The sequence below is a fragment of the Tupaia chinensis genome, unplaced genomic scaffold (genome assembly GCF_000334495.1).
Source record: "Tupaia chinensis unplaced genomic scaffold, TupChi_1.0 Scaffold148587_1, whole genome shotgun sequence".
Taxonomy (NCBI): Eukaryota; Metazoa; Chordata; class Mammalia; order Scandentia; family Tupaiidae; genus Tupaia; species Tupaia belangeri.
This window is the reverse complement of record NW_006208436.1, coordinates 2,053,344-2,064,897: the sequence shown is the minus strand read 5'-3', so window position 1 is coordinate 2,064,897 and position 11,554 is coordinate 2,053,344. Positions and strand designations below refer to the sequence as shown.

The 11,554-nt window shown below is 37.4% G+C and overlaps 1 protein-coding gene across 3 annotated transcripts in view; it reads right to left on the bottom strand.

Annotated features, from left to right (window-relative positions):
• SLC25A40 (solute carrier family 25 member 40) overlaps window positions 1-11,554 on the bottom strand; it is a 48,291-nt gene that overhangs the window by 21,444 nt on the left and 15,293 nt on the right. For all 3 annotated transcript variants that reach the window (XM_006170483.3, XM_027769079.1, XM_027769078.1), the window contains 2 exons: window positions 6,043-6,102; window positions 4,105-4,211 (listed from right to left, as the gene is read on the bottom strand). In XM_006170483.3, coding sequence (XP_006170545.1) covers window positions 4,105-4,211; window positions 6,043-6,102 — 167 coding nt within the window. The remainder of the gene's footprint in view (window positions 1-4,104; window positions 4,212-6,042; window positions 6,103-11,554) is intronic.

Here is an 11,554-nt window from a genome sequence, read left to right as displayed (position 1 = left end):
AAAAAAAATAAAAAAAAAGAGGAAGAGGAAAAAAAACATATATGTGCATAAGCAAGAAAGTAGAAGTGGAATATTATTGATGATAACATGCTTGATTGGGTCACTGTGCAGTTTATTCTAGATGGGAGATTACATTTAGTACGCTGTGATGATGCTCAGGGAATGAATGTTAGGGAAAAAAAAAAAAAAAAACGAAAACAAAAAACAAACAAAAAAAAACGGTTAAACTATTCGTACCATTTAAAAAAAAAAATTGGATATTTGATGGCTGCAGTGAGCGGTATGGGCCCAGTTGGGTTCTACTTTATAGTATGCTCTTTTTACCCAATGGGGTTTAGGCCTAAAGTCAGACTTGAGTTCATGTAGAGGCATGTGTCAGCTGTGATAACTATTGGAGAGACTTAGACTAATTAAGATCACTGACAGATCATTTGGGGAGGGGTGAGGCACGGAGGGCAATCGGGGATGACAGGGACAATGTGGGAGGAGGATGGGTCATAACAGAGGGAGGGGGATGGGGAATCTAGGATGGTAAAACAAAAGGCAAGGTATGCAGGACACAAGAATTGGGAAATTATTTGCTGAGAACATATATGTTGACGTGCTTGATTGAGCCAATGCACAGTGTATTTTGGATGGAAAATTCATTTGTGTGTTGTGATGGGAAAAAAATATATAATAAAAAAAATAATGTCAGAATCAGTCTACCTTATTTCAAGACTTATAATATAGTTATAGTAATTAAGACTATATTGTATTAATAGAGTAACAAACACATAGGTAAATGGAACAGAATAGAAAAACCCACCGATTTTTTTTTTTTTTTTAGAGGTTTTTGCTACAGGGTGCGTGCGCTCACCAGAAAGACAGAGTGAGACAGAGAGATAGAAAGCAAGAAATCACCACCCAGGGGGTATGGCCACGATGCAATCCCTTTTCCTCCATTCTCCTCTCGGGATCTTGGGCACACAAGCACATGCGCCTGGCGTGAGTTTAAGCCACTGGGTCTGGGACTCGAACCACGGTCGGCTATATGGGAGCCCACCGCCATGGCCATTATGCTAACTACTAGTCCCAAACCCACTGATTTTTAACAAAGGTACAAAAGCAATTTAATGGACGAAACATAGCCTTTTCAAAAAAATGCAACAAGAAATTAATCTCATTCTCAGTTTCATGCTGTCTTAGTCAATTTTTGCATTAAAAAAAATTTTTTTTAGAGAAATTTTTTTCTAAAGGGTGTGTGCACTTGCCAGAGAGACAGAGAGAAAGAAAGTGAGAAATCACCCCTGATGGCCATCCTACAATCCTTTCTTCTACATGCTCCTCGAGGTTTTGCCCAGTTTGAGTTTTAAGCTGCTGGGTCGGGACTCAAATCCTGATTAACTATGTGGGAATCCAGCAAAGTAACCATAATGCCATCTGCTGATTCCCATTTTTGCACAGTTAACAGAAATTCCCAAGCCTGGGTATTTTTTAAATAAGATAGAAGTTTATTTATAAACTCATGATTCCAGTGGCTACAAAGTCTAATCCAAGGCCTAAAGCATAACCAACAGAAGTACAGAGAATAGTGGATACATGCTGAGGCAGAACGAACTCCTGACTGATCTCTCTTTTGCAACAACCGGGTCTCTCAAAAACTAAACCCTGAGAGCTAGAACAATTGACATCATTAATCGATTCATAAGACAATTGCTGCTATGATTTAATTACCATGAACCAATCCACCCACTAAGACTTAACCTGGGACATCATGAAGGAATCAAATTTTCACCTGATACTTTTACAATACAGTCAATAAATCAAGCCCAACAAATGAATTTCTTGGGGACACATTCAAATCACAGCACATACCTGAACTAAAATAAAAAATAATTCAAAACGGATCAAGGACTTAAATGTAACATAAAGCTATAAAACTTTTAGGAAAAACCATAGAAAAATCTTCACAATAGTAAAGAGTTTTTAGACTTGTTATCAAAAACATAATCTATAAATGAAAAAATTAACATTGGATTCATCAAAATCAAGCACCTTTAATCTGTGAAGGATCATGTTTAAAAGGTTGAAAAGACAAGTTATAGAGTAGGGAAAAAAATATCTGCAAACCATACATCCAACAAAGGACTAGGATCTAAAATATATAAAAAGCTCTCAAAACTCAACAATAAAAAATCAAACAATTTAATTAGAAAATAGGCCAAAAAAAAAAAAAAAAAGGCTAGGCAGAAAGCATGGTGTTTAAGGCAGCTGGATTGCATATGGCCAACTCTGTGGTTGAATCCCAAACTCGGTGGTTTAAAAAACATGCCAGAAACATATTTCTGTGATGCCCAGAATCCCGAGATAAAAATGAAGAATGGATTGCAGAGTGGTCATCCCCAGTATGGGGGGGTGTACTTTCTTACTTTTTGTCTCTCTCTCTCTGTGTCTCTCTCTAGTGAGTGCATGCACACTGTAGTAAATTAGAAAAAAATAAAAAGAAAGGAAGAAAAGAAAATAGGCAAAAGATATAAAGAACTGTTTCACTATACAGGATATATGGATGGCAAATATGCATATGAAAGGAGCCATAAGCCACCAGGGAGAGGTCAAACAAAATCAAAATCAGATTATCACTATATATCTATCATAACTGCTGGAAAAAAATAGTGACATCAGATGCTAGTGAAGTTACAGAGAAATAATATCACTCATACTTTGCTGATAAGAATATAAAATGGAGGGGATCAACAGGTGGTGTGGTGGTTAAGGCGCTGGACACTCCCACATAGCCAACCACGGTTCTAGTCTCAGACGTGGTGGCTTGCTTTCTCACTTTCTCTCTCTCTCTTTCTCTGTGTCTCACTCTGGTCAAATTAAAATTACATAAAATTAAATAAATAATTCTTAAAAAAAAAAAAAGAATGTAAAAATGGTAAAAACCATCTCTTAAATATTAGGTTGGCAATTTCTGCAACTCTAAACATGCAACTACTATATGACTTGGCAACTGTATTCTGGAGCATTTATCCTAGAGAAATTAATATTACTTTTGCAAAAAAATACTAAATGAGTATTTGTAGCAGCTTTATTTATAATAGTCAAAAACTAGAAACAATCCTGAAAAAAATTAGGCACATACATAACATGTAAAACCACTGAGCAATAAAAATGAACAAACAACTGATGAATTTAACAATGTAGATGAGTCTCCAGAGAATTTTGCTAAGTAAAAAAGTCAATAAAAAAGATGGGGCCGGAAGGTGGTATGGTTAAAGGTGCTGGACTCCTACATGGCTGACCATGGTACATACACACACACCTACCTGGTTTGATTTCATGTCACCAGCTCCAGGACTAAAACCACTGTTGGCCATGTGGGAGTCCAGTGCCTTAAGCAATATGCCACCTGCTGCTATCTATGACATTCTTTTTTTTTTCTTTAAGGGTATTTATTTGCAAAAGGGAGAGAGAGGCATCCTCAGTAGGGTTTTCATATGGCAGTCCACCCAATTACAGGTGCAGTAGATACAAGGATTCCATAGGACCCAAACTGAGAACCTTCTCAAGTGGGTTCAACATTGCAGAATGTTGCATTATTTTTATAGCACTGACTCGCCCTATAAAACATTATTGAAATAACAAAATTATAAACAGAGAACAAATTAGTAGGTGCCTGGGTTAAGGAATAGCTGTAAAAGCACAAGGGAAGTGGTGTCGCTTTAAAAAAAGAAAGGAGCCTGTGATGGATGGTATTATTCTTTAATTTATCTATATTAATGTCAATATCCTGGTTGTGACATTGCATTAGTTTTAAAAAATGCTACCACTGGAGGAAACTAGAAAAGGGTACACAAGGTCTGTGCAGTTTTCTTAAAAGTACATGATCTACGATTATCTAAAAGTAAAAAATATAATTTAAAAAGTTACTCTTTTTATCTATGTAAAAAATATGAGTCAATCAAAAGTTAACAAAGAATTAAAAAGCAAAGTGGTGCTCCTTTGTTCTTGTTTTAATAGGAACTTTTTTCCCTCCTGCAATTAGAAAATCTTTCATACATAAGATTAAATGTACAAATGAAAAACATACTGTGATCCTAAATAATATTATCTCCTTACCAATGTTCCTTGGAAATTTCCTGGTTTCTTATACCATGCTTTGCCACCTCCCTCATCACAGACACATAGATGATCCATGAGTCCATTACTATATACAAAACATTTTCCTGACAAAGAAGATTCCAACGATCAACAATTACTTCATATGACTATTTTATTTTTATACATGAACAAATTAGAATTATGATAAGAGTCTAAAAAGTTATGAAAAGAAAAACTTGAAAAAGACAAATAATTATGTTTACTTTTTAATTCCTTCATTCATTAATTTTGTCAGAGGACACATGTGCTCTCCAGAGAACGAGAGAGCAGAGAGAAAGAGAGAGAGAAAGCACCTCCCAGCAAGGTGTGATCATGCTGTAATCCTTTTTCCTCCATTCCTCCTTCTCAAGACCTTGGGCACATCAGCATACATGCCTGGAATGTCTCTCAAGCTACCAGGGCTGGGATTCTAATCATGGTCTGTCATGTGGAATTGAACTCTTCCAATTGTTGAGCTATGGGGTCAGCCCACCACTTTTTAGGATATAATATTTATAGTAATTCAATATGCTTAGTAATATGGCTCGGCTCTAAACTCACAGCTGTAAAAAATAATGAAGTAAATCAGTGAATTTTATATTTTTAGAGCTTTAAGAAGAAAATGTACATATAAATTCTTCTAGCTTATTCTGGGAAGATAAAAAAGGAAAACATGCATTAAAAAGAGAACATGGGTGTGTATGTCTTACCTCTCCAGAAAAAAATCTATAATATGCAAAGAAAATTCAGACAAAACATTAAGGAAAATAATGTTATTCTCAATGTAATAATGCTTTAGTTTTGTCCCTTTTTCCACATTTACATTGCTTGGCCTAACCATTTTTTTTTTAGCTTCCACCTCATTTAGTGTAACTTTCCCTAATACCATATATTGGACTCACTCTTAATGCTAATATTGTCTTCTTCAATAGTCTTGCTCAACCACACACAAATCCAATGAGTTTTAGGTTTAAATGTTTCCTTCTGCTTTTAAGGCTTTCTTTAAATGTGTAGGAAACTATCTTTTTATTCACTTCCTACAATCCATTTATCCTTTTATTATTTGAAATACAGTTTTTGTTCATCATATTTTATTGCTATGCATACAACAGAATGCATTTATATCTGAGCACTTATATCAGAGAAGCCCAGGCTGCTTTCTGCTAATCAAATATATTTAAAATGTTATTATCTTTACAAAGTTGTAAAAGATTTACCAAGAAATTGCTATTTTTGCCATTTTATAAAAATATATAATTACTTGTGCCAAATTCCTCATTAACTGTTATACAGCAGTTAACAAAGCTGCCTAATAAAATAATGCATTTCTAATAACCGTATTCAAGAAACAGTTGGATAACTGTCATGAATGAGCTCAGATGGTCATTAACTCTTGGTCAAAGGAAGAAGGTAGATCCTCAGGTCTCTTAAAGTTTAACTCTGCTCTTACCTATAATGTATATATCTAAATATGTCATCATCTTCCACTTTAATTAGTGCATCCATAAAAATGGTAAAATGAAAAAAAAATGGTAAAATGTATGATATATATGCTATCTATCTACATCTCAGCATGCACAATAAATGGTGAAAAATGTTTCTGCATGAGAGTAAAGAAGTAATTAATTTGAATAAAGTAGCAAAGAGTGTTAGTAATACCAAAATTAATGTGGTAACATTTGTAAATCTGGGGTTGCAGGTGGCGTGGTGGTTAAGGGTGCTGGACTCCCACATGGCCAACTGTGGTTTGAGTCCCAGACCTGTGGCTTGCTTTCTCCTTTTTTCTCTCTCTCTCCCCCCCCGCCTCTCTGGTCAAATTAAAAATTAATTAATTAAGTTAAATAAAATAATTTTAATAAATAAAAATATAAAAATGTATCAATAGCATAGCATTTTCAGGATAACTAGTACACATACCTTTGGGGAATGGGTTGTTCTGAGCTTGGAGTCGAATTTTAACAACATCCAGAGGTGTTACTATGAAGATACATAATTTTCAATTAACAAGTGATATATCTATAAATTATAGACATTTTCTGAAGAACACAAAATATAGCAATTCATGCTCTTATTCATGGCTAATGGAGTAAACTTATTTATCTTAAAGTAGTCTCAAATGTAACATTCTAATTTTTTGCCCTCTAACGTGTTTTATTTATTCATGATGCAGTGCATGTGTGTGCAAGTGAGAAAGAGAGAAAGGAACATCCTTAATAGGGTCTGGTCATAGCACATGCCTGGAGTGTTTCAGGCTGACTGGGCCAAGGATTCAAACTGTGGTTGCCATGAGCAGTCCCAATCCACAGAGCCAGTCTCTGCCCTTGAATTTTGTTTAAAGAGGATCAGTGAGAAGACAGATTATTTCTTTCTTCAGTATTAAACTGTCCCTAATAATATTTCTACAACTACAATTCCATTAGAATTAAAACTAAAATACTAGTATTTATAAGAAAGTATGTACTTTAAGGTAAGGAATAAAAGTTCCAAAAGTCTGTTTAAATATTTGAGAATAGCTTTGTATTATGAGTCATCAATAATCAAACATTAGTCTTACTAACCTGTTAAGTTTACCTGTATCAAAATAAAAGTTGCAAGTAATGAAAATCTGAATAGGCTAGATCATAAATTGCCTTCAGCACCAGGTTGTGTTATATCATTTGAGAACAGTATAATAAAGGAAAATGATTTTAACACACATGGTATATTTTTTCCAAGTAGAAAAAAATGCCAAATAGTGGTTATGAAAGTTTTTTTCCGTACTTGAGAATAAAGAAATCATATTAGAAGGTCTCTAAGTCCTTTATAACCCTAAAATTCTGACCTGAACACACTATACAAAGAAGCAAAAATAGACAATGGGATTATATCAAACTAAAAAGCTTCTGCACGAAAAAGGAAACAATTAGAGTGAAAAGACAACCACAGAATGGAATAAAATATCTGCATACTACATCTGACAAGCGATTAATACCAGAATATACCATAAACTCAATTCAGCAGAGAAAAACAAATAAAACCTGATTTAAAAAAATAGGCAAAGGACATGAATTAACAGCTCTTGGGCCACCAGTGGCATAGCGGTTAAGGTGCTGGACTTCCACATGGCCTACTGTGGGTTGAGTCCTGGACTAAGCAGCTTTTGAGAATCATGCCAGTTGCATATATGTGTGTGCCCAAAATCCTGAGAGGAGAGTGGAGGAGAAGGGGCTGTGGAGTGGTCATCCCCCTGGAGGGTGATTTCTCACTTTCCCTCTCTCTGTCTCTCTGAAGAGTGCACATGCCCTATGGGGAAAAAACAAACAAACAAACACCCAAAAAAACAGTTCTCAAAAGACATCCAAATGACCAACAAGAATATATGTGGTGTGGTCATTCCCGTGGACATGATTTCTCACTTTCTCTCTCTCTGTCTCTCTCCTCTCTGGAGAGTGCACATGCCCTATGGCAAAAACAACAACAACAACAACAACAGCAACAACAAAAACAGTTCTCAAAAGAAGACATATGAATGATCAACAAGCCTATAAAAAATTGTGCACTGTTATGAAAACAAATCAAAATCACAATGAGATATTATCTGACTCCAGTGAGAATGATTATTATCAAAGACAAAAAAATACAAATGATGGTGAGGATGCAGAGAAAGGGGAACTACTTTTTTTTCTTCCACTTTTGCCATAGGGCACCTATACTCACCAAAGACAGACAGACACAGAGAGAGGGAAAGTGAGGATGCCCACATTGCAATTTATTCTCCTTTAGTCTCCTTTCAGAATTTTGGGCATGCATACACATGTACCTGGTGTGATTTTCAAGCTGTCAGGTCCGGGACTAGAATAACTCAGCAGGCCACGTGGGATCTAGCGCCCAAACCTCCACTCCACCTGCTTGCTCTGAAAGGGGAACTCTTTTATACTGTTGCTGGAAATGTAAGTTAGTAGAGCCATCATGGAAAACAATATGAAGATCCCTCAAAAAAACTAAAAACAGAACAGCCATATGATTGGGCAATCCCACTAAGAGGCATACAGTCAAAGGAAAGGAAATCAGTATGTCATAGTTATATTTGAGCCCCAGTGTTCACTGAAGCATTATTCACAATAGCCAAGATAACAGAATCAACCTGTGTCTATTAACAGATAAATGGATCAAGAAAATATGACATACATACACAATGAAATACTATTCAGTCACTTAAAAAAACCAAAATCCTGTCATTTGACATTAAACAGGTGACCCTGGAGGATACTGTTGATTGAAATAAGTCAGGAACAAAAAGAAAAATATCAGGAACAAAAAGAAGAATATCACATGTTCTCCCTCATATCAGGAGGGAAAAAAAAAAAAAAAACTGTCCACTGGGACCAGCAGATAGCATAATAGTTATGTCACTGGACTCCCACATAGTCAAGAATGGTTCAAGCCCCAGATCTGGCAACTTGAAACTCACACCAGGGGCATGTGCATGTGTGCTCAAGTTCCCGAGAGGAGAATGGAGAAGGGATTGTAGCGTGGTCATCCTTCTGGGGGTGATTTCTTGTTTTCTGTCTCTATCTGACAAGAACATGCCCCCCCCTGCTGTAAAAATATCTCTTTTAAAAAAAGAAGTCCATAAAGAAGTAGACAGTTGAAGAATGACCGGGAACCAGCAGTTAGCGTAATGGCTATGTCGCTGGACTCCCACGTAGTCGACCGCGGTTCATGTCCCGGACCCGGTGGCTTAAAACTCATGCCGGGCACGTGTGCGTGTGTGCCCAAGATCCCGAGAGGAGAATGGAGGAGAAGGGATTGTGGCATGACCATCCCCCCTGGGGGGTGATTTCTCGCTTTCTGTCTCTATGTCTCTCTCTGTCTGTCTGGCGAGCGCACGCGCCCTACAGTGAAAATCTCTCCAAAAAAAAAAGAATGACCAAGAAGGATGGAGGTGGAGTGATAGAATAATGACTACTAAAAACAAAATTACTGATAGGTGATGGATAAGACAATTTCTAATGTTATAATATATAGTTACCAATTTATTGTATATCTCAGAGAACCTAAAAAAGAGGATTTTTTTAATGTTTCCCACACTAAGTAGTGACAAGTGGTTGAGATGATAGGAATACTAATTAACTTCTTTTTTTTTAAATTTTGCATGTATACTGGCTAGAAAGAGGAAGGGAAAGCAAGAAAGCACCGTCCCTCTGGGGCATGGTCACATCATAATTCCTTTTCCTACATTTCTCCCTCTTGTTGAGATTTTGAGCATGCATGCATACTCAGTATATTTTTTCAAGACACACTGGGTCTGGGAACTCCAACCACATAGTCAGCCATGGGATCAGGTTACCTTAACCATCAGGCCACCATGTCATGGGTTGCCCAACCATTACTTAATCATTACACATTATATTCTTATTAAAAAAAAAAAAACAGTGTATTCCACAAATATGCACACTTACATGCATATAGGAGTGGTTTTTTTTTCCTTTTTTGGAGAGGTTTGTTTTTCCTTATTGGGTGTGTGCACTCGCCAGAAAGAGAGACAAAAAGCAAGAAATCACCCCCAGGGGAGATGGTCACCCCACAGTCCCTTCTTCTCCATACTCCTCTTAGGATTTTGGACATGCATGCACATGCGCCCGGCGTGAGTTTAAGCCACCGAGTCCGGGATTCGAACTGCAGTTGTCTACATGGGAGTCCAGCGACATAGCCATTACGCTAACTGCTGGTCCCTAGCTGTGTTTTGTTTTTAAGAGAGATTTTTATATGTGGTACATGTACTCGCCGGAGAGACAGGGGAAGAAAGCAAGAAATCATCCCCAGGGGAGATGGTCACCCCACAGTCCCTTCTTCTCCATACTCCTCTTAGGATTTTGGACATGCATGCACATGCGCCCAGCATGAGTTTTAAGCCACCAAGTCAGGGACTTGAACTACGGCTGACTATGTGGAAGGCCAGCGATGTAACCTTGAAGTGTTTTTCTTTGTTTTATAAGAATTATTACTTAATTTTATTTGCTATTATTATTTTTTAAATTTGACCAGAGAGAGCCAGAGACAGAGAGAAAAAGGGCAAGTGAGAAAGTGAGAAAGCAAGCTGCCAGGTCTGGGACTCAAACTGCAGTTAGCCATGGGGGAGTCCAGCACCTCAACTACCAAGACACCCACTGGTTCCCCCCAGAAGTGTTTCTTAAAAGACACTACATCATAAAATAATTAGTCTATTCTAATCCTTGGTTATCTTATTAAAATAAACTAACTTTAAAAATCACTAAAATGTTAAACTATCACCTACCACATCATTTGACTACCCTTATAAGAAACTGACTATAAGAAATAGAAAAATGTGTAATCAAGAGAAGACATCTGCTGTTAATTCAAGCAAAGCAAAACATTATTTGTAGGCCAGCAGGTGACATGGTGGTTGAGGTACTGGACTCCTACATGGCCAATTGGAGTTTGAGTCCCGGACCTGGTAAATTGCTTTCTCACTTTCCCTCTCTGTCTTGCTCTCTGGTGAAAATAATAAAAATGATAAAAAAAAAATGTAATTATAAAAAGTATGATTGTCAGAGTCGGCAGGTGATGTGGTGGTTAAAGGTGCTGGAGTCTCACATGGCTGATCGTAGTTCGAATCCCAGACCTGGTGGCTTGCTTTCTCACTTTCCCTTTCTCTCTCTATGGCCAAATTAAAAAATAACAAGGGGAATTAAATAAATAAATAATTTTAAAAATATTATTGTATCTGTTGCTACTATAGGTTCTCCAAATTCTGCATTATTTATGATGCTACTGTTTTATTCTATCTTCTTGCTTTCTACTTTTTTTTAAGTTTCTTTCTTTCTTCTTCCCATGACCAAGAGAGAGACAGGCACCCCAGCAAGGTTCCCTTGCTTTGATCCACCATCCAGCCAGCACACATGATGCTGGGCCTGTTCAGGGTAGTCTTGGGATATGAATCTAGATATGAACCTTCCATGTTGGTCAGCCTCTTGCATTTTGTTGTACGGCATGTGTGCTTGCCAGAGAGAGAGACAGAAAGCGAGAAATACCCCTCCCCCCCCGCAGAGGGGATGGCCACAATGCAATCCCTTTTCTTCCATTCTCCTCTCAGGATTTTAGGTATGCATGCGCATGCACCTGGCATGAGTCTCAAGGTGCCAAGTCCAGGACTCAAATTGTGCTCAACTACCTGGGAGTCCAGCAACGTAACCATTATATCATCTCTTGGTTCTGCCACTTTCCTGTTTTAAAAGGGAACATACAATTATAAAAGTTTGATGTTGGGACCAGCGAAAGGCATAATGGTTATGTCACTGGACTCCCATGAAGTTAATCGTGGTTCAGGTCCTGCACCCGGCAGCTTAAACTCACACTGGGCACATGTGCATGTGTGCATGCCCAAGATCCTGAGAAGAGAATGGAGGAGAAGGGATTGTGGCATGGC